This window comes from Anoplophora glabripennis, unplaced genomic scaffold (genome assembly GCF_000390285.2).
Source record: "Anoplophora glabripennis isolate ALB-LARVAE unplaced genomic scaffold, Agla_2.0 scaffold1704, whole genome shotgun sequence".
In the NCBI taxonomy this organism is placed as follows: Eukaryota; Metazoa; Arthropoda; class Insecta; order Coleoptera; family Cerambycidae; genus Anoplophora; species Anoplophora glabripennis.
The window spans coordinates 1-23,933 of record NW_019417777.1 but is presented as its reverse complement, the minus strand read 5'-3'; the positions used below and the strand labels follow the sequence as shown (position 1 = coordinate 23,933).

The 23,933-nt window shown below is 31.4% G+C and overlaps 3 protein-coding genes across 5 annotated transcripts; 1 reads left to right on the top strand and 2 right to left on the bottom strand.

Annotated features, from left to right (window-relative positions):
- Positions 1 to 21: 21 nt before the first annotated feature.
- LOC108916408 (uncharacterized protein YJR142W) lies at positions 22 to 4,753 on the bottom strand. 3 transcript variants are annotated; one of them, XM_018722656.1, is made up of 7 exons: positions 4,690 to 4,753; positions 4,054 to 4,151; positions 3,859 to 3,999; positions 3,488 to 3,665; positions 2,037 to 2,172; positions 488 to 717; positions 22 to 319 (listed from the first exon to the last, which is right to left on the bottom strand). In XM_018722656.1, the coding sequence occupies exons 1-7, from the start codon at positions 4,736 to 4,738 to the stop codon at positions 192 to 194; spliced, it is 960 nt and encodes a 319-aa protein (XP_018578172.1). In that variant the 5' UTR covers positions 4,739 to 4,753; the 3' UTR covers positions 22 to 191. The 3 variants fall into 3 exon arrangements, with proteins under 3 accessions (XP_018578172.1, XP_018578171.1, XP_018578173.1); XM_018722655.2 differs by lacking the exon at positions 4,690 to 4,753 and adding an exon at positions 4,310 to 4,651; XM_018722657.2 differs by lacking the exon at positions 4,690 to 4,753 and adding an exon at positions 4,367 to 4,532.
- Positions 4,754 to 5,057: 304 nt separating this feature from the next.
- On the top strand, positions 5,058 to 18,505 carry LOC108916406 (coatomer subunit gamma). The gene is made up of 10 exons (XM_018722652.2): positions 5,058 to 5,221; positions 5,277 to 5,407; positions 5,460 to 5,854; positions 6,469 to 6,598; positions 6,667 to 7,024; positions 7,079 to 7,436; positions 7,822 to 8,065; positions 10,705 to 11,296; positions 13,826 to 14,083; positions 18,279 to 18,505. The coding sequence occupies exons 1-10, from the start codon at positions 5,182 to 5,184 to the stop codon at positions 18,407 to 18,409; spliced, it is 2,637 nt and encodes an 878-aa protein (XP_018578168.1). The 5' UTR covers positions 5,058 to 5,181; the 3' UTR covers positions 18,410 to 18,505.
- A 55-nt stretch (positions 18,506 to 18,560) lies between these two features.
- Positions 18,561 to 23,879, bottom strand: LOC108916405 (YEATS domain-containing protein 4). Its single transcript, XM_018722651.1, has 4 exons — positions 23,650 to 23,879; positions 23,315 to 23,596; positions 23,026 to 23,215; positions 18,561 to 18,782 (listed from the first exon to the last, which is right to left on the bottom strand). Exons 1-4 carry the CDS (start codon positions 23,695 to 23,697, stop codon positions 18,619 to 18,621), a joined length of 684 nt encoding a protein of 227 aa, XP_018578167.1. The 5' UTR covers positions 23,698 to 23,879; the 3' UTR covers positions 18,561 to 18,618.
- Between the last annotated feature and the right edge of the window lie 54 nt (positions 23,880 to 23,933).

Here is a 23,933-nt window from a genome sequence, read left to right as displayed (position 1 = left end):
AACTGTCGTCTAGCACTACCCAGTATAAAATGTTTACCAACAAATACATTGGAATATTCACATGACCTTCAAGCTCTCCAAAGTTATATAAAGTGATGCTAAAATATATTATTTTTAGAAAATAACTTTTAAGGCTCAGATGTATCTCCTACAATAAGAAATGAAAAATCTAATTACTATTAAAAATGAAATTATATATTTTGCAAAATCGCTGATGTACCATTTTCTTTAATATCGTTGATATTCTTGTCTACATGTCTCTTATAAATGGATTGCAAAGGTACATGTAGAAGTTCTACTATCTTCAGGTAGTCTTTCTCTACGAAAAAAAAAAATTTATAAATTACTTTAATTTTTTATCAAAGAATATCTTAAAAAAGAATTAGTTTCATGATTAAAATTTAAAAAACTTCTAAATTTCTATCATCTATTCAATAAATATTTAAAATAAATAAAATTTAAACTAAAGAAAAATCTTATTACTTACCATTTTCGGGAGTAATTATACCATGTCTGATCAGAAAGTCTAAAACTATGGGTACACTCGTTGTTTTGAAATCGGAGCTTAATATTTTATCTATACAATCTGTTGCACTGAGTAATTCGAAGGTTTCCACTTCTCCGTCTGCATTTTCAGGTATATAATCAAGAGGAAGTTCTAAATCAAAAACAAACTCTGTGTTTGGAAACAGACCCCTTTCCGATTCAAAATAAAATCTGGAACAAAAATAACAGAACTATGCAAGCCTGAACAGTAAAATATTCTGATGAAATACTGAAAAAAATTTAAATATCTTTATGCTATTTTTTGTATTAGTATGATATTTGCATTAGCTTTCATTACAATTAGGTCTGACATATTGTCGATCTACTCATAAACGACTAGCCACTACTATTGGCCTATGTTGGTTTTGCCAATTTAACAACATGGAATGTTAATTTAATTACGTGCACAAACTTTAAGAAATGGATCTTTGATTGTAAGACGACAAAAAAAATTCACATGATCATAAGTTCGCAACAGCTCTGTTTTCCATATATAGGGTGTTAGTTTGAAAAAAAAATTAAAAGTCTTCTGTCAATATTTGTGTTGCCTCATTTTCTTCTACTTGGATTTAATGGAGAACAATACTAAATGTTTTTAGAGTACATTCTACCTGAATTTTTAGAGGAAATTCCACTAAGATAAAGAAGCTGTATGTGGTATGTGCATGATGGCACTCGACCATATTTCAGTCTACGCATTAATTTTTGGATCAAAATTATTACCATAATGATTGGGTTGGGAGAGCAGGCCCGTGACAATGTACTCCTCGGTCATTCGATTTGAATTCTTTGTATTTCTTTTTATGGGGACACATGTACAAAACTCCTATTTAGAATGAGGAAGACTTACAGACTAGAATAGTTAATTCATGTGTAATAATCAAAATTACACCAGATATTTTCAAGAGAGTTCGTAATTTGATGATGACGCTGCATTAAGGTCGAGTCATTTTCAGCACTTAATGTAAGAAAATGTGACTGCAATTGTAATGACAAATTTTAAGAAATGTTTTAGTTTTTATTTGCTGAAATTATTAAATAAATGCATAAAAATCTTGTTTCAATTCAATACCAATTCCAGTTGTTTCACGCAATATCATCAGTTGAGATGAGAGTCATGTCATGTCTTTGAGGTTAGATATCTTTAGCATAACTAAATATTTTGAATTTTTTTTAATTTGCTTAATACTTTTACAACAAAGTAAAAATCCCTTATATCTCTCAAAATAGCTAACCATATATTTATGGGATATACATCTGTCAAGATTCAAACATCTTCAGGTTGTCCTGAAGATAGCATGTCTCTGCGACATACAGTAAGATATCTGGAGGGTATCTTGATTTGTAACATACATAGACATCGCTCGAACGTCCTACGGCTAGACATCGCCAGAACCGTAAATCCTTGGAATATAGCCCACCAGATATCCTAAATATATCTTTAAAACAGGTTTGTGCTAAAAGATGAAAAAAAAAAAATTTAAACTTACGAAACACAGCCAGCACTTATCAAATTTTTCAATAAATGTTTTGGAACAGAGGCTTCTTCCATAGCTTCTTTATGCACTGTCTCTAAAATTCCTTGACCAACCGATATCCCTCCCCCAACCATGTTATCCCATTTACCTTTAAAGAAAAATAATGATTTTCCAAATTTCTAGCACGGCCACATTTTTATGATACTCAAATAATTTTAATGATACTCAAATAATTTTAATTTTATTAAAACTGAAAGTAAAATATATAAAGTGCAACAAATTCAATATCGATTATTAATAGTTTATTTAAAAATAGGTCTATTATTACTTATTTTTTTTACATTGAACTTAATACAAAATAAAAAGTTAACCAAAATTAGAAATGAATAAACCGTTTTGTGCAAGATAAATATTTGTAATTAAGCTCAAGAACTAATAAAGATAATTACTAATGCATATAATAATTACGAATACATCAAATTTTTCACAATAATATAAATATTTCCAATGTCGTAGCATAACCTTTTGATAGTTCATAGACCTCTTTATAAATTTTTTTTGGACCTTAAGGGTGTCAAAATGTTAAATTTTCAACTTTTTTATGAGATATAAAAAAAGTCCAGTCAAAAACACTTAAAAGTTCATTGACATAATTCAAACAATACAATGTCATTTCACTTAATGAGTCTACGATATAAATTTAAATCAAAATTTGACAATTATCTTTCTTATCAAAGTCTATTTATCGCAATAAAATATTTCATTCCGGTCATTAAAATATCTGTCTATATATAAATTACTAATTATAAAGATAAGTACATAATAGACAAGGAAACTCGTATTTGTAATGAATAATGGTTGTCGATGAAAATAGTAATATTTTATGGCTTTCACGATGAAAACTTTGAAATGAGTGAAATAAAACCTTATGATATTAAAAAGTAGGAAAATGTGGAAAATATATATATCAAATTAAAATTTGATTAGGTATAACTAAAAGAAAATTAACATTTGATAAAACCCAGTCAATTAAATTGAACAAAAAAATTATTTTGCAGATATGCAGAATTTGTAACCTTTCCAAGATCTTAAGTGAGGCAATCCCTATTTTAAATTTTTATTTTACAGATGTTTTCGTTTGAAATTTTGCATCATGAAAGTTTTTTATATCATCTCTTTGAAAAATAGTATAGGCCCTATGCTTCGATATCAAAATATGACTACTATAATTTTCACTAACTGCCACTGGTAGTAAAGAACTTGCAAAAATTGGTTTTGTGTTGAGTGGTCTAACAAGAAAATGTTTTCAAATATTTTAATAGCTACGGCAGTAGTATAATCTCGCTTACTCAAGAGAATAATAAAATTATAAATTAACACTACCTATTTGATATATTAACCCCAAGATTAGAAAGAAAGCTGATAATTTAAGAATCCAAATTATTAAACACTTTGTTACTTACCAGGCCAAGTTTGCTTCGTAGGTGATCGTTTTTGAAACCATAAACATAATCCTTTTATTGGGTGCTTAATATAACCATTAATATCTACACCATAATTTCTGATTCCAAATAGGCAAGTGGCTGACCTATCCATCTTTAAGAAACTCTTGGAATTGAATTCTGTTTTAACATTATAACACTATAAAAAACATAAATTATTAACAGTTTACAAAAATAACCTAAAATCATCAAAATAATATTTTAATCCCATACAATGCGTGTAATTAATTTCCAAGATACAATTGTAAGTTAAAATATATTTACTGCAATAAATAATTTGCTATCAATCAATAATGTCTATTAGATACATATGTAACCTTTGATAATCTCACCTCATCTCTCCAACCTTTTAGAGCAATGAGAGCATTTTCAGCTCTCAGCTCTTTTAATACTTTATCCACTTGGTTACTTCTTTCTTCATAATCTCTAAAAGCAGGATTTAATTCAACACAGCCTGAGGATACATGGAAAACCTTGAAAAATTGAGATTAATATTGTTTTAAAGAAATGGTATGCCTAATTTTTACCTCAGGATATTTTAATAATTGTTTCATAACATCTTGTCTTATAAGTCCTACTTGAAATCCTTCCACGACAAACGGTTTATAATCAGTTGATTTTAAACCTGTGAAGATAAATAAATGTAAATATTTTTGAAAATATTAATGGGTGTAACAGAGATCAATATTATCTAATCAAAAGTTAATACATTATTTTTTAATCTTCAATGAAAGATATCATGATAACTTTTCGAAATAAGTATTTTTAGATAAAGTGGCTCACCTGTCAAATAAAAACAGTTAAATTTTTGTGCTAGCTTAAAAACCCGGGACATCTCACCTTTATTTTCAAATGACATTTTGTGTTCTCAGCACGCAAAGTATACGGCTGAGATGACACTCCACCAAGCGGTCAACAAATGAATTAAATTGACGTTTAGTTAGGCTAAATCTGTGAATCTGTGGTTCATTCTGGATAAATCATAAAAGGGGTTTACGAAAAATATATCTGACCAACTGATCCGAGCGCTGCTTACTCTGGTCAGAGTCTTTTAAATTGACTATTTTCGTAAGCACCTAGTCAAAAACCGATCTAATCTAACCATCTAACCTCTATCACTATCTACATGCAATAATTTTACAAATAAACGTGAAAAGTGGTACCTATATGATGTACCACTACGGGACTAATATGTTCATCTACATCTATCATGTCTAAATTGTTATTTGACATATTTCCTCCAGTAGTATATGCTTTAAGTTCACGAGCATGCAGACTACACACACGAGTATGATAAAATCATCAACATCAAACTAACAAAATAACCAAACTCTCTTTATTAATGTTCATTGCTTTTCAATAATTATACATTACGTTTATAAGCTACACTAACCATTATATGACATAAGTGTGGGATGTGGGATCTAAAATGTTATGAAAAATAAATTGTTAAACCTAAAATCTCAAATAAGAAATTTGAGGTTTATAATTTATTTTTTGAGGAATTTTATGAACATTTGTTGGCTACCCTGACCCCTGAAGTTTAGTTAATCCCTAATATTTGAGTTGACAACCGGGCAGAGTGACGTGTAAGTTAAAAAACAACATACACGGTTTTATTAAATATTAAAATTATTGTCTATTAAATTCTCGCAATGAGTTCTTTTAAGAGAGATAAAAAAGAAGAGGAAGACGGTAAGTTACTTTATTTATAACTATAATAAAATTTAAGCTAAAAGTCCAATTGCAGGAGGAGGTAATCCATTTCAAAATATTGAGAGAACTACGGTTCTGCAAGAGGCGAGAATATTTAATGAAACCTCGGTAAATCCAAGAAAATGTACTCCAGTCCTTACCAAATTATTATATCTATTAAACCAGGTTAGTTTATATCATGGTATGTCCACAGTTATATATGTCATTTGATTTCAAGGGAGAAACTTTAAGCGTAAAAGAAGCTACAGATGTATTTTTTGCAATGACAAAACTGTTCCAATCTAAAGATGTGATCTTGAGGCGAATGGTATACTTGGGTATCAAAGAATTGAGTTCAGTTGCCGATGATGTGATCATTGTAACGTCCAGTTTAACAAAGGATATGACGGGAAAAGAAGATATGTACAGAGCTGCAGCTATCAGAGCGTTGTGCAGTATTACTGATGCAACCATGCTGCAAGCTATTGAACGTTACATGAAACAGGCAATTGTTGACCGTAATTCAGCAGTAAGCTCTGCTGCTCTTGTCAGCTCACTACATTTGACAAAACTGGCTCCAGAAGTAGTAAAGAGATGGGTGAATGAAGCTCAAGAAGCTGTAAATAGTGACAAGTAAGTAAAAATTTAATTAATATTTACTACTCAAGGTTTTTTTTAAATGTGTTTATTGTAAATTATCGATATCACAAGTTAGTTAAAAGCGTCCATAAATTAATCATTTTCAGGATAAGTGGTTTTAATTCTAATAATTTTATTTAAATTTGGAATGTAGCTTTAATTTTTGATTATTTTCAAACAAATGTAATGCCATATTTTTTTACATTTTGGAGGTAATTTTCACTTAGAATTTTTTGATAGGATTAAATTTTTGATGCGACTGTTGAACTACTGCCAGTCTTTACAACAGTTGCTTCTTGCTGCATCATTATAGAGATAAATAACAGTATAATTATTATTGAAATAGTGATCATAATACTTCTAGTAATCACGTTATTCATGAATGATATAAGACTTTGTTATTTCTTTAAACTGTTTAAATGCAAAATCAATTAAAGGTAAGAACAGGAGAGAATTTATACTTATACAAAGCATGGTTTCCCTCAACTATTCATAGCAATTTAATCATATCTTTTCGTAATTTTGAACACTGGTCTCAAAAATTAAACATTTTAGGGCATATATTTATAGGAGTTTGAATTGCATAATCTTAATATTTAATTTTTTAGTATCATGGTTCAATATCATGCTTTGGGTCTTTTGTATCATATAAGAAAAACCGATCGTTTAGCAGTTACAAAATTAGTTGCAAAACTAACTCGAATGTCCTTGAAATCGCCTTATGCAGTTTGTATGTTGGTGAGTGAAAAAATTCAGTCAAATTAAAAGATATTAAATTATCAAAACTTGACTTTTTCTCTTCATAGATCCGTATAACTGCCAAATTGCTGGAGGAAGATGATGCAACCAATGATTCCCCATACTTTGAATTCATCGAGTCTTGCTTACGTCACAAATCAGAAATGGTAGTGTACGAGGCCGCTCATGCTATAGTAAACCTAAAACGTACTACTAGCAGAGAATTGGCTCCAGCCATCAGTGTCCTTCAATTGCTCTGCGGATCCCCTAAACCTACTCTTAGGTTTGCGGCAGTCAGAACTTTGAACCAAGTGGCCATATCGCATCCTGCAGCAGTAACTGCCTGCAATTTGGATCTAGAGAACTTAATTACAGATTCTAATAGGTCTATCGCTACGCTGGCAATTACAACTCTATTGAAGACAGGTTATTTATTCAACTAAAGGGAAAGTCAAACATTATAGATGGACTCTGTTTTAGGTGCTGAGTCATCTGTGGATAGATTAATGAAACAAATAGCCACATTTGTATCTGAAATAAGTGATGAATTTAAAGTGGTAGTTGTTCAAGCTATCAGAGCGTTAGCGTTGAAATTCCCTCGAAAACACAGTGTGCTCATGAATTTTCTATCTGCCATGTTAAGAGATGAAGGCGGTTTGGAGTACAAAGCTTCTATAGCAGACACGATTATAACGATAATTGAAGACAATCCCGAGGCAAAAGAAACGGGACTTGCTCATCTTTGCGAATTCATAGAGGACTGCGAACACGTGTCATTAGCCGTAAGAATTCTGCATTTGCTTGGGAAAGAAGGGCCAAAAACCAAACAACCTTCAAGGTAGGTTCTATATATTGTTGTGAAATTTTATGAAAATAGAAGTATCAGTTTTAGTAATTATAAAATATGGAAAAAATGTACCTAATTTTAACATTGTTTTAATCACATTGATGATTGTGAATTGATTTCTTTAAAACTTTTACTTGAAATTTTGGCAAGTATTCTGAAATTTAATGTAAATTTTTTGCGAAAAGAAACATCATTTGGTTTCTGAGTTTTTGAAAAAGATGCTGATAACACGGGATGTAATGTAGGTTCCATTTGGCACAGCGTTTCAAATATTGAATTAACGACTTAGAAAAACAAAAAGTTTCTAGTATAAATATTCTAAAAATTACATCTTAATTTTTATTGATACAATAGTTACATTACTTTTAATTTATAGGTATATTCGATTTATATATAATCGTGTGATCTTAGAGTGTCCGTCTATTAGAGCTGCTGCAGTGTCTGCAATGGCTCAATTTGGTGCAGCCTGTCCAGATCTCTTAGAGAACATTCAGGTATTGCTTGCTCGGTGCCAGATGGATTCGGATGATGAGGTCAGAGACCGTGCAACTTACTACAGCAATATATTGGACACTAAAGACAAAAGCCTCTATAACAATTATATTTTGGAGACACTTCAGGTAAGACAATTATTTATATAGTAATTTATTCATATTTACAGTTGTGGCAATTGTTGTTAAGAGAAAAATACAAAATACCATTTTGTTTTTTGTGCATTACACACTAGTCCAAACATTATAGAGAAATGCTTACAGAAATTATTACCTGGGCAAAAAAAATATGACCGTATATGAAATTAAATTTTAAATTGAGTTTCTTGTTCTTTAAACTTGATCCAAAATGGCGAACATGGTTAAAAAAAATCGCAGTTGCAAAAAACGGTTTTTCTAAAATAACTAAAAAAATATAGCACCGATTGAAAAATTTTAATTGAGAAAGTTGAAGATTTTAAAAAGATCTATCGACTGATTTTTTGTAAGTATCGATTGCTTTATTATTTTTCGAGATATATTGAAAAAAATCTTCTCTTTTCTCTTCTTCTATAACTTGTTTACATTTACATTCCCTTACTTGCTATTTACTGCAAGCATAGCCCGCGGCAAGCCAAAAAAGTACATATATGAAAAATTAAAAAATATGAATTATTTTTCGAGATATATCGATTTTTTGAAAAAAAGGCGCTCTCGAAAATTGGCTAGATCTTCTCAGCAGATAGCCCTACAGTAACAATTTTCAGTTTATTTTCTTCATAAAGAATTATTATGCTGTTAAAAAATATTGACGATTTTATTAATTTTAGGGATCAAAAAATTACTTTGAATTTTTATTTTATGAAAATGACTTTTAAAGAAAGAAACTGCTGAAATTGAGGACGCAATTAATAATTTATAGTGATGCGCTTCATGGAGGTTAATCTTGAATACTTATATTTTCAAAAAAAAAAATAGGATACGTTTAATTGATTTTTAGTATTAGTAATTGAGTAATAAACTGAATCGTGCAAGCGCTGAGTGCGTCAGCTGGACTGGACGGAGAAGTAGAGGGAAGCGGCGCGCGCTCGCTCTGAAAACTGATGACGTGCATTCTAAATGACTCGTGCTTGCAAAATCTTTGAAATCTCGGCTTCTGGATCGCATACAAAAATTCATTTGTAATTAATCTGGGGTAGCTTGACGAGATAAACACGAATATTATAGTTCCATAAATGTTTAGTTTTTATTTAATTTACATTTACGTCATTTTAATTTTATTTCAGTATTTTTCATGTAATACCTTAATTTTTTTGCTTCATTAATCATACTGACGTTATACTTGTTGCTCGCTTTTTAACAGTTACTTCATTATTTCAATAATTAATTAATTTTGGTGTAAAATAAGTTTAAAGAATTTAATTTATTTACAAAAATATTTAATAATACAACTATGTATAAAATTATTACAATGAAAACTAACAAGTATCCTATATTGATAAAATTATTTTTATCGAATGAAATACTTCTTTTCTGTCGGATTGTCTTTTGATTTATTTTCTTGTTCGACTTCCATATTTTCGAGAAGTATGTTGAAAGCATCAAGAGAATAATCGTCAACATTTTCACATTGTGACTCAAACAACAATTTCGTCGAGAAGTTTGTCGAAAGCATCAAGAGAGTCTTCGTCTATTTCGATGTTTCAAACGCATCACTGTAAAATGTTAATTGCGTCCTCAAAATTTTTTTTAAATAAAAAAATTATCTCGGCTCCAGAAGGTCGTAGAAAAACATTTTTTTAAAATTCGTGAAAAAATGTAAGCAGTTTCTTTAAGTCATTTTCATAAAATAAAAATTGAAATAGTTATTTGAAAAAAACATACCCAAAAAAAGTGCATCTTTTTCAGTTATTTTTTTATCCTTAAAATTAATACAATCGTCAACATTTTTTAACAGCAAATAACTTTACGAAGAAAATAAACCGAAAATCGTTACTGTAGGGCTATCCGCTGAGAAGATCTAGCCAATTTTCAAGAGCGCTTTTTTTTTCAAAAAATCGATATAAACTTGTAGTAAATAGCAAGTATGGGAACGTAAATGTAAACGAGTTATAGAAGAGAAAAGAGAAGATTTTTAACGGTTTTTTCAATATATTTCGAAAAGTAACAAAGCAATCGATACTTACAAAAATCAGTCGATAGATCTTTTTAAAACCTACAACAAATTTTTCAATCGGTGCTATATTTTTTTAGTTATTTTAGAAAAACAGTTTTTTGCAACTTTGTGATTTTTTTTAACCATGTTCGCCATTTTGGATCAAGTTTAAAGAACAAGCAACTCAATTTAAAATTTAATTTCCTATACGGTCATATTTCTTTTGTCTAGTTGTATGCCACTGGTTGGAATTTTAGAGCTCATATTTTAAAAAGCACAAGTCCTGCTATCATACGTTTCTTATACCAAAAAATTTTTTCACAACTTCAACACCGTGTACCTCTAAAATAAAGTCCTTCCAGAGCTATGTTCATAAAGCAAAAACTTAATATTTTAATAGCCTTGAAGTTTCCTGCATAAAATTCGGACTACCCTGTAATTATAATTAAAACGTGCTAAATTTGAGTTTGGTCTCTTTCAAGAAAAACACATTTCTCTAGATATACTTGTTAATCATCATGTAATCTCCAAACACTTAATAATTTGAAAGAGAAAGTTATAAGTTTAAATTTTCTGGGATTAGTTAGATATGCAAGAAACAATAACTTCCCTAAATTAACTTGTATCGCCATAGGTATCAATACCATCATTAGAAAGATCACTCAAAGAATACATTCAAGGCCAGACCATTGAGCCATTCGATATTAAATCGGTCCCGGTGGCTGCTGTCCCGAGCTCAGAAGACCGGGAGGTGAAACACAAATCGGAAGGAATGCTGGTCAGTCAGGGCCCAGCAAAACTACCTCCAGTTTCCCGAGAAGAGAATTTTGCAGAGAAATTAAGCAATATACCCGGCATACAAGCACTGGGTCCTCTATTCCGCAGTTCCGAGGTGGTGGAGCTCACAGAATCGGAAACGGAATATTTTGTGAGATGCATCAAACACTGCTACACGAATCATGTTGTTTTGCAGTTCGATTGCTTGAATACTTTAAGCGATCAGTTGCTTGAGAACGTTAGGGTGCAACTAGAACCTAGCGAGGGGTACCAGATTTTGGACGAGGTTCCTTGTCCAAAGTTACCGTATAACGAGACCGGTACCACTTACGTGTTATTGAAATTCCCAGAAAACGACTTACCAAACAGTATTGGCACTTTTGGGGCTGTTCTTAAGTTTATAGTGAAGGATTGTGATCCCACAACTGGATTGCCTGATACCGATGAAGGTAATAACTATTTTTATCTAACACATCGGCCAAAAAGTGCTGGGACTAATCCACAGATGGCACCACAGATTAAAAATCCATGTGTGTTAGGCAGTACTAACCTTCAAAAGAAACGTATCAAAATTTCTTGACATTTGGACCATTATTTATCGAGATATCAAAGTTTTAGTGATATTTTCAAAACAATGGACAAAACCAAATTTCGTATGTTGATTAAACAATGTTCTTTTCACAGATTACCAACCAGATGACCAAGTGAACGTGTAATTGTAGTTCAAGAGACAGAGCTATATCACTTTACTCTCTCGCTCTTAATGTAAAACCTACGTAGATGGCGCGGTATGCCACATAGCGGGAATTTTGAAATATTCTTTAAATCCTATTACCAGTATACAAGATTTTCTGCAAAATTTTATATAAAGTATCAGGTTGGAAATATCTCAACCTACTTTATACAAAAATTTGCGTAAAATCTTGTACAGTAACATGTAAGCATGTTTTTTTCTTTTTAAATTTTTTATTTAGACATGGTAAAAATAATACACTGAGTTATATTATTATCAATATATTTAACTTTTATATGTAGCTAAAAGATTTTTTTTTTTCAAAATGCTTATCACAATGTCGTATATGTGCAGATAATTTTTCCTGATATATCATACCAAGGGATTTTTGCCAGATTTTGGATCTAAAATATAATACAATAAATTATATATACCGACATATTAGACATACCTAAATAAGATATAAATATAATAACTCTTTTATATATTAGTGGAATATATTTTTATTATGATTTGAGAGTTTTACGCTGTAGTAAATAATTATCATATTTTATAATTTATAACAGATAGATATTTTTTTCAGTAGTAAAATTATCATATATTTTTCGATTACTGATGAGATTTTTTTTCGCATATTTATAGTAACAAGTTTACTTATATCATCAAGGAAGAATATACATATATGTATATTTGTCAAAATAAAAATTATGCATAATTCTCACTTCTCTGAGTTTCGTGGAAAACAGAATAATTTTTTCACATCTTCTTCGGAATATCCACAAATAATACAATATAATGTCATTGTCACAAGTGTCAAAAAAATTGAAAAACCAAAAGTTTCTCACGCAAAAAACACACTTAAACATTAAATTAACAGTCAATACAATAACGGGCACTGAAAAAATACTATACAACACAAATATCAACGCTATATATAAACTACTTACTTACGTACTTACCTGCAACCTATGCGTAGGTTATATAAAATGCGATCGTCATAATGTTAATATTATATTCATTGCTATTTAACTAATTTCTGTAAATCATATAGGTTTTACTGAACGTATCTTGAATTTATCAACTTCTCGTTTTCTTATCTGGCCATCTGTCGAATTTTATAAAATTCAAAAAATTTAATCATCAATATTTTCCACCTAGCGCCACCTACCAAATTGTATCAGAAACATTATTATTTCCCAAACCCATTTCAAATTTCTTCTATACCGAGAACGAGCTCTAGCTCCACCTACCTCTGTTTTACATTTAAAGCGACAAAGAGAGAAGTATTGCGTTTAATAAGGTTCAGAGAAAGATAAAAAACAGAGACAACTTTTCCCTATCAACTCGGATCTCTGGTTGATACTCTGTGGTTCTTTTATTGTTCAAGCTCAGCAATGGCTTGAAAAGTGTTATAAGGAATCTGCTCTGTCGAAAACAACCATTTGTTAGTGGTTTGCTGAGTTTAAATGGGGCCATAAGGACATTAATGATGCTAAATGCTCGAGATGTCCAAATAACACCAGAAAACATTCTCAAAATTGTGTAAGACGACTGTAAAGTTGCATGACACAGTATGCACTACCTTTTGATATCTTTAGGATGTCAGCTATCTTTCGCAACTTCGCTTAACGATTGTACTATACAATTTTGAGGATTTTTTTATGTTTTCTGGTGTAGTGACTCCATTTGAACGTCATGAACGTCCAGCATCATCGGTGTCCGTGCGACCCTGTTCAAATTCAGCAAACCACCGACAAATAGTTAGTTTCTGACAGAGCAGATTCCTTATCACACTTTTCAAACCATAGCTGAGCTTGAACGGTATTTTTGCCCATCAAAAAGTATTGTTTAATTAACACACGAAATTCGGTTTTGTCAATTGTTTTAAAAATGTTGAAAGTACCTTCACTAAAACTTCAATATCTCGATAAATAATTGTCAAAATGTCATGAAACTTTGACACGTTTCTTTTGAGGACTAGTACTAGTACTACTACTAGTGTGGCGCCATCTGTGGGTTAGTCCTGAGACTTTCTGACCGATGTGTTATCTATTAATATTTTTTCATTCTCTGTACTATTTTGAGTGAAAATATATTTTTTAAAACTGTTACGTTTTAATTATTGTTAATTTTGTATTAGATGATGTTTAACTGTGACATGTAGAAATAAGAAAATATAAATGATTGTTCCTGTATGTTATAATGAAATTATAACATAAACGCGACACTTTTCTTTTAATTATAGGTTATGACGACGAGTATATGCTGGAAGACTTGGAAATAACTCTCGCCGATCAGATTCAAAAGATAAATAAAGTGAATTGGGCCGCAGCCTGGGAAGAAGCCGTATCTTTCATAGAAATGGAAGATACTTACTCCTTAAGTTCTATGAATACTTTGGATGAAGCTGTGAAAAACATTGTACAGTTTCTTGGTCTTCAACCTGCCGAAAGATCCGACAAAGTTCCTGAAGGAAAAACCACTCACAGTCTATTTCTAGCAGGTAATCCTTTATTATTAAGAATGTACACAGTGGCACATTAGTGTGGTTAAATACTTTACTTTGTTAAGAATCGAAAAAATAAATTTTAAAATTATTTTTCAAATGTACAACAAAAAATTTGTTTTTTTTAGTTTTTTTTAGAAAAGCAATTTTAATTAAAGATAGCTCCATATTTATTTTTGTTAATTTTTGAAAAAGCATTGTCATCCATATTAAATATGTTTCTATAATTACCGTTGATCAATTCAATGCCATTAAAATTAATAGTCATATCCACAAAGTAGGAATACTGAAACTCTGATGTTTTGCGGTTTTTGTTTTCGACAATGTTGGCAACTGCATTCGTTAAAGTGTTGGGAGCAGAACACACGCTCATTTGTCTCAGTCTCAGTCAGTTGATAACTGTTGCTGTAGTGACATGCTGAAATGAGAGCTGCTATTCCGAATTCCGCCAGCTGCGAGGTGAGGAGCGTAATTTAGTTTCTTCCTGCAAAGGGAAAGGTGCGGTTCTCGATTTTTAACAAAATCAAAACTGTTTATGGGGATGGTGTAATGGTTATACTAATGTGTACAAGTGGTGTCATGAGTATAAAGCTGACAGAATGAATGTTCTTGATGAACAAAGGAGTGGGCGTCTCTTAATCGTCAATGATGAGATGGTGAACAAGATCGAAGAAATACTTCATGGCGACCATCGATTGACTTTGGACCCGATAAACGCAGTGTTTCCACAAATCTCCAGATATCTCTTCTGTATGAAATCATTACTGAAACACTTGGTTATCGAAAATTGTGTACAGGGTGGGTATCAAAACAGCTCACGGATCAACACAAAGCCGATAAAAATGCATCCTCACAGACCAAAAAATCATGGCGATTGTGTTTTGGGACTGTAAAGAGATTCCCCTCATCGACTTTTTGTCCCAAGAGGAAAACAATGCCACGTGGTACTCTGAAACTCTGAAAACATTATTGTTCGGTTCATGTTTTTTGTTTGCTTGTACAGCCTCTCTATGTGACGCATGTAACATGTGATGTATGAGAGTGCGACCTCGGAACGGCAGTGTTAACTTGACTGTAATGTAGGATGGTCGATTTCTAAAATAAAATATCTGGTGACACAATACGATATTCGTTTTAATTATTTTACAACAACAATCAAACAATTATACAGAACAAAAGAAGGGGATTGTTAATGAAGGTAGTTTGCTTGTTCCATGACAATGCACGTCACAAAGCAACTCTTGTATTCATTCGTTTGGAACATCATCAACTACCCCGCTCAGAGCCCTGACCTGGCGTTTACTGATCATTTTTTCTCATCTGAAAGTGTTTATGGGTAGAAAAAGGTTTTCTACTGACGATGAGGTCCACAGTGCTGTGAAACTATGGGACTGAGAGGCGTATGGAAGTTTTTTTAATAAAGGTATCAGGAAGCTCATCCCTCGGCTCACAAAGTGCATAGAGGTTGAAAGCGGCTACGTTGAAAAATAATGTTTGATGTACCTTTCTGAATATGTAAATTTTTCATACATATACGCCATGTCGATTTTTATGAAGATGAGTACTCTTACTTTGTGGATATGCCTCGTAAATCTGTTCTTACAGCTCAGCTTAGTGGAGTTAATTAAATTAATAATTCAGTAATTCTGAGAAATGAAACAAATTTAAATTTAACGATTTAGAGTTAGTGTAGACAATTAATGAGTAAATAAAGAAAAACAATAATTAGAAACAAATTAAAAACTTATTGTAACAGAATTAGGTATTGTTCAAATTGTCCTCTTTTTTGATTCATTCAAAGTTGCAAGCTTTTCAAAATTATGAAAATTACTGTTAAGCAAGATTTTTATAGGAATGATGAAATATACAGGGTGTCACGCTTAAATGTAATACAAGCCTGTAATTTCTTTCTTTTTGGTTGATTTCAAAATTTTTTATTTTGGAATGTGAGTTAAAAAAAACTCTAACTGTGATATTGCTGTTTTTATTAATGCAAATCATGGCCAACTAGGACGTGTTTTCTTGACATCAAAACAGCTCATTGGTATTAGCCATTTTTTTTTTCAAAAAACAGATTATGTATTCTCATTCAGCATCCCTTAAAACGTCTTACCTCTAAGTTTCATCGAAATCAATACATCTTCAGGCAAGCAGTCCATAATACAAGCTTGTAACTTCTTTATTTTTTGACCAATTTCAAAAATTTTTTTTTATGGAATGTAGGATAAAAAACTATCTAACTGTGATACTGCTGTTTTTTATTAATGCAATACACAACCAACTAATGCTCGTCTGAATATGTATCGAATTCGATGAAACTTGGTGATAAGACATTTTAAGGGATGCTGAATGAGAATAGGTAATTTGTTTCTGGAAAAATTTTTGAAATTGGTCAAAGAATAAAGAAGTTTAAGCGTGACACCTTGTACTTAAAAATCTGCTTGCAGTTTATGAACCAAAATATTTATTATAATTATGTTATAAATTTGTTCCAAATTATTGTTTTTTTTATTTGCTTACCACAATTTTTTTCATGCATCATATTTAATAAATTGTTGCATTTCTTGGAATTACTGAATTATTGATTGAAATAATTAGACTATGATATAGTACAAATCCATAATTATTAAGTAGTATATGATAATGTTTTTTTCAGCAATTTTTATAAAAAAGTGAAATATCAACGTTGTCAAAATAGATTAGAAATGTGTTAATAAAAGTTAAAGCAAACAAAAGTGGATACAGAATGTCACATGTGTAGTTTCAGAAATATGTAGTTTGTATATTTGAAAATAATATGTCGTCTATCCTTAAATCAGACATTTTTTTTCATATCGTTGGCCCAGAAGCAGAAGGTCGTATGTGAACATTTATCAAAGTTATGAGAAAAGTGCAAATACGTATTTTCTAACTTTTCAAAGTAAGGACCTATGAAAAGTTTTCCTTATGTTTTATGTTTTCTTTTTTTGTCTCTTTTGATCTATTGCCAATGATATTTTTTGATTTACTCTTCATTGAACTTGAATTACTTAGTTAGATATGGTTAAAAAATGAGAAAGATGTTGCACATACGACCTTTTCATTAGTCATTTTTGCCAAAAAGTACACATACGACCTTATGCTTCTGAGTTGACGATATTCATATACAGGGTGTTAATGATAAGTTTTGCCAAAATTTAATGGCGTATTCTACTGATGAAAATAATCAAGTTTTGTCCTATAAAAATTTTTGATAGGACGCTTCCCTATGGAGATACAAGGTGTTAAAAGTTTCAAATATTTATATTATTTTTCCTGTACCGTCACTGGCTTAAAAGATTGAGTGATAAAATTTGGGGGGATAACATTTTTTTTAGTAGGGACTATTTTCATGGATAACTTATTCCAAAATACACTCCAGTGGCGTAGTTATTGGGGGAGTAAGGAACCTTTTTTGAAAAAAAAATCGTATGCCACTGGTTTTTTAAATAATTTTAAATATTTTTAAAATGTACAATCAATTTGTGGCAATAAAGTATTCTTGTGAAGTATTCCTAAAATTTACTGGTCTTTAGATAATTGGGAAATCAAATAAGAATATACTTAAGTACCTACATTGCTATTTACCATTTTCTATTGATTGCTAAATGTGTAACAATAAATTCAATAAGTAATAGTTTTGAGAGATTTAAAAATACTATACATCACAAGAAATGTTCAAAATGCTGTCCTTGTGATGCAATGCATGTTGCGCAGCTTCTCTGGATTGATCGTCTTACACGCATCATAATTCCAGCCGTATTGTGTATGGTTGCAAAACCCTCTACAATGTGCAGTCGAAGTACTTCTACTTTGGGAATTGGAGTACAATATATCATAGTTTTGAAGTAGCCCCAAAAATGTAATCCAGGGGATTCAGGTCGGGGGAACGAGCCGGCCAAGCAATGGGTCCTCTTCTACCAATCCTACCAAAAAAGTCATCCCCCCAAATTTTATCACTCGATCTTTTATGCCAGTGAAGTTACAGGAAAAATAATATAAATATTTGAAACATTGAACACCTTGTATCTCCATAAGGAAACTTCCTTCAAAAATTTTTATGGGGCAATAGTTAATTATTTTCATCGGTAGAATACGTCATTAAAGTACTTATCATTAACACCCTGGAAGCTTGCTGGTAAAAATTATTTCTGCACTTTTTGTATATTACTAGGTATGTTTCGTGGTGGAATCGACATTCTGGTACGAGCAAAACTGGCACTATCCGAAGGAGTTACCATGCAGTTAACAGTTCGTTCGCCAGATAGTGATGTGGCTGAACTTATTACATCTGCTGTAGGATAAGTCTAAATCTTTTGCTATACAACTATAGAATTAACAGAGTAAAGTGTATTATAGTTCTTGAAATTTATGCATTTATCAATAAATGTAATTTCTTAACTTATGTTTATTTTAATAAATATAAAATTATAATAATTATAGAAAATTATTTTCATTTACAACCAACATAAGGATTAACTTTATTTAAAAAAAAATTATAAACTAGCACATATTTATATTACAAACTGGTTTTCTTGCGATTTAGCTATTTCTTCTTTAAAAGTAGATATTGTTTCCTTGGCTAGTTTTAACTTATTTTTTAAAATTGCAATTTCTGTCCTTACTTTTTGTTTGGCATCCAGGATAGATTTTAAAGTGTTCTCCTTTCTCTCTTCAACTAAAAACATTTTGTTGATTAATTAGTTAATCTGATTGATATGCCTTTAACAGTAAAAATATATAAGAATAATAGTTGCAGGAAACTTAGATTTTCTTGTATGAATCTTAGAGATATAATCCTAATATGCTATATGGTGTTATTAGGGCATTCTTTTTTTCAAAATCTTGAAGGCGAAGCAGCAACTGATACTGTTTATTGTGTTTTTTTGGAACCAGAAATTAACCAATGAAGTCCGATAAATATGTGGTTTCAAGAGATGGCACTACATCTCATACAGTTGAAGAAACCAACCTTTGACAGTTAATGTTTCCAGGTTGGTTTATTTCAAGTGACCGCAATATCATCTGGCCACTGAGGTCATCCGATTTAAAGCCACCAGATTTTTGCAATAGGATTCTAGATAACGTTCATTGGATAGACTACAAACATTGAAGTATCTAAAGCAGAATATTAGCCAAGTTATAGCCAATATAGATACAGCAACAGCTGAATATGCCACAAATAATGATTTTGGAAATAATTTAGAATTATCGAAAAATACAGGGTGTTCCTAAATAAGTGTCGCAACGGAAAACTGTAAATTCCTTTTGAAAATAGAAACATTCTTTTCCTCTTCCATTTTTCTCTCCGGGCTTTCGTTTTCGAGATACACGGTGTCAAAACTTTAATTTTTTTTTAGTTTTTCGCCAATATCTTAGGAATTGTTGGAAGTGGTGGAGATTTTAAGGTATCGTAAGGGTTTCCCCCCCCCTAAATTTTACGCCACTGGAAAAATTGACTTTTGACAGCAAATTCTAAAGCGCTAATGAATTTTACACAATAAGAGTTCTCTTGGTTCATTGCTCTAAAGTCAACCGTTTTCAAGAAAAATGACTTTTTATGAACAAAAGCAAACATTTTGCTAACGTTTCGAAAATTTTTTACATTTTGCATTTTGCATTTTGAACATTTTGCAAGTGCAAGTAACTGAACAGAACATCCGGAGAACGAAATGCATCGTTTATGAAATCCATGTCAATACTATCGAAAAGTTGACCGATAGAGGTGAAGCCGCAGCGGCAGAAAGAAACATGATTAGAAGATGTAATGCGTGCATTCAAGCCAACGGACGTAATTTTGAACAGTTTCTGTAAATTTTACTCGCCAAATTGATAAAAAAAAGTTAAAATCCTATCTGTTGTTAAATTTCGTTAAAATTGTTAATTATTACTACCTATTTTTTGAATTACAAAAGATTTTCGAAACGTTAGCAAAATGTTTGCTTTTGTTCATAAAAAGTCATTTTTCTTGAAAACGGTTGACTTTAGAGCAATGAACCAAGAGAACTCTTATTGTGTAAAATTCATTGGCGCTTTAGAATTTGCTGTCAAAAGTCAATTTTTCCAGTGGCGTAAAATTTAGGGGGGGAAAAACCCTTACGATACCTTAAAATCTCCACCACTGGCACGTCCAATGAATTCGAGAAGGGTGCGAAAAAGTAGCTATTAATAGTGGTAATGTGTGTACAAAAGCTCAGTCCTGTAGTTCAAACGATTCCTAAGATATTGGCGAAAAACTAAAAAAAAAATAAAGTTTTGACACCGTGTATCTCGAAAACGAAAGCCCGGAGAGAAAAATGGAAGAGGAAAACAATGTTACTTTTTTCAAGAGGAATTTTGTTTTCCGTTGCGACACTTATTTAGGAACACCCTGTATAATAAATAAACAGTACAGCCAACATTTCACTAGATAATGTAACACATCGTTACAGAAAATTTGAGAAGAGTTTGGAACCGTATGTAAATATTGATAAGGTGCCATTTTAATAATTTTTTAGTTTTGTTTGCGATATTCTAAAAAATAAAATTATATGAAGGTTGAACTTGAAATTCGTTAATATTTTTTTATGACGAACCATTTTTAAATTATTTCTATGGTAATGCAATTATTTGGACAAGCAATATTTTTTTTATGAAGAATTAATTCCCTCAAAAAAAAAATATCCGAAAAAAAAAAAACTCCCACGCACTGTATATTGTATTAAAAAAAATTTAGACATATAATTTGATGCTCAACTGTTTTCGCAACATAGGTGTTAGATTTTAAAAATTTTCTACGTTGAAAAATAAGGGCAAAATAGATAACACTTGTGGCGGAGCAATGCTGACAAAAATTTAAATATCAGCTATAGGGATGTTCCTAACATTTGTATTCATATTCACAAGTGTAAATTATTTGCATCAAATATTAATTGCACCGATAGTTTATTTTTATATTTTGGGAGATATAATGCTTCTGAGGACACAGAAAAAATGAAGAAAACATTGAAAAAAGTAGAGGTTTTTGGATACAATAGCTTAATATTTTTAATTTTTAAGAGTACTATCAATACAAAGTGAATTGGACCCCATCTTATAAATTGAAAAATTTAGTAGTATAGTTGTTACGATTGGTACCTGTAAATCTTAAAGCACAGGACCGTATGCACCTGAAATTTCTTCCTATGCTTCGACCATGATGTGTCTCATAATTTATGCTCGAATAGCACTTCGGCGAGTCTGGTATTGGTAAACTAGTCCGTCTGATGTAGAATTGACGGCGGCGCGCTGATCATCAAAGCAAACCTGTATTGGTCCACTAGGTCGTAAATAATTTTTTGTATGCTACACGGATTCACTTAGCTTTGCCACTTTGCCAGTGCAGTGAAGAGCATTGCTTGGCAGGGTATGTTGTTGGTATAATACGTATTATTATTTATTAGTTGATATTATTACACGGTCGAAAGCCGCACGGTTTAAGGCGTCAGTACTTAAATCGATGTGTCGATCTGCCCGGGTTTCGAATCCCGCGGCCGGTAGACCGTAGATTAGCTATGCTTGTACGGAGGATTGGCACCCTCTGTGCAGGTATGGTAGGGTGGAAGAATGTTGGCTTGGGTCAATGTGAGAGATTGACACTGGTTGACCACCCCCCTAATTAATGAGGTTTTCCAGGTTTCCCTCATTCCTGCACTGAATGGTGATTAGGACCTGCCAACATAAGTCGTTCCTGGGCGCAAATACGGCCTGCGTAATAATAATATGCCGCCTCCTCTCCTGCACAAGTCTCTGACTTCTGGGCTAATTCTCGTAGTTAGAATGAGGAGTAGAGATATTATTATTATTATAGATATTATTTGTTCATATTGTAACCAGTAAAGGGTAATAGTTATTAAAATAAATGTTATATGTAATTATCTAGTAATTTAGCATGGCTCTCTGGAGATTCTTTCAAGTGGAGGATAACGAAATAACTCGGAAAAATCTCCAAATAGTGGAACCGGTTTTTGTCGAAAGCATCGAAACAAATTCAGAGTTTAAAAACAAAGATTTACGTGTACAAAGTCAACGTATTATATTAAATATATGAATGTTTGAAAATTGAAAATAGTGAACAATGTGATAAAAAAGTTAGGCAACGGATTAACGAATTAACTAATATATCAAAAACAATTTATCGCGTAATTAAAGAAGGAATGATCACGGTACAAAGAGGAAACGGAAAAAAACAAAATTAAAGAAAGTTGACGATTTTACCAAATGTACTGCGGCTCACAATTTATAATAGTATAAAGAAAATAAAGTTCCTACATTAAACATAATTCGAGATAAATTAAATGATTATCCTGATTATAATTATAAATCATTAGATATTTCACGAGATATAGTATATCTAGACGAGACAGGGCAACATTTTTCTGGACATCTATCGATTACAGAATTTATGAGTTAAACGTTTTTATGCGGTTCCAATTGTGATCGTAACAACTATACTCTGTCACTATAAGTAATAAGTAAACAACTCTCAATACTGAGAAACAGGTTTTGCTATACAACTAAAAGTTTCTGTTGATGCTAGTAATTTTATTTGATAATGTATAGCTGTTTTGTTGTAGTTTTTTTAGTAAGTGGCTAATGCCCAAAAATTTTGAAATTTGTAGGCTGTCATGATCTAGGAAGCGTTGCAATTGATGCTTCTGCAACCTGACAAATTACACATTTATCAGTATTATTTATTTCTTTTATAACCCTATTGTAATATATCAAATATTAGGCAAGCTTTCTTAGATCTGACGGCATCGACCTCGCTACCTCCCTAAAACTGTGGGCAATGTTAACAAATTAGACAGACCTCTCTTGTCTTGCAGTAGATCTAACGTTAAATAAGTTACAGTAAGAAAATATCAATGTATTATAGGTATTGTCAAATTTAATTTTCTTACAATTAGTATTATGTTCCCATCGTCCTAATGTCAAAGGTTTGGCGTTGGTTAATAAATGATGCATCAATTGTGTAGGATCTTGAAAAACAATTTCATCGTAACTCTCTGAAACGAGGCCTTTTCCTTGCTCCATGCCAATATCTTGAGTACCACCAGAATGAAAAAGTTTTAAAATATGATACATGGTTACCTAAAAAATGTACTATTAGTAAATTATACATGCCTGTAAAAAGGAACTTCATTAATTTTACGAAAATAAAAAAAGATTTGATGTGGTTTATATACTTACTGGCCTTTCATTGGGATCATGAAAATGTATTTTTATGACAATTTCAAATTCTCCCCAGCCGGTTTCACTTATTTCGTAAGGAGGCTTTACAACTATGCGGTTTTGATTGGCGTAACTTTCATGTAATTTAAAGTGTACTTTTTTTACATATGCCGACATATCTTCGTTATTGTAAGGTTTTACATATACAGTCCATTGGTGCGTGTGTCCATCTTCTTCACGTTTTTTCCCGAAATACCTGGCAATATTGCCATATACGATCGGTTTAACAATGCAGACACCCTACAATAATTCATTTACTTAACAGAAAAAAAAAATTATTTTTAGTAAAGTACCTTAATTCTGCCTCCAGAATCAGGACCAAAATCTGTAGGTAAACTCATATTAATAAATTCATAATAGTATTATGAAATAAACACATAATTATGTTACTGTGACAAAAAAAAAGAAAACAGAATATGAGAGAAAATAATAGTCCTTTTCTTGGTTATATTTTCTGTTTGGGTTAGAAATAGAAATAGAAACATACACAGTCTCAACCATGGAGACTATACAAGGAGCCCGAACTCCATGTAAACAAAAATCTTACAAAAATAAGAGGGCGCTAGTGTTCCATATG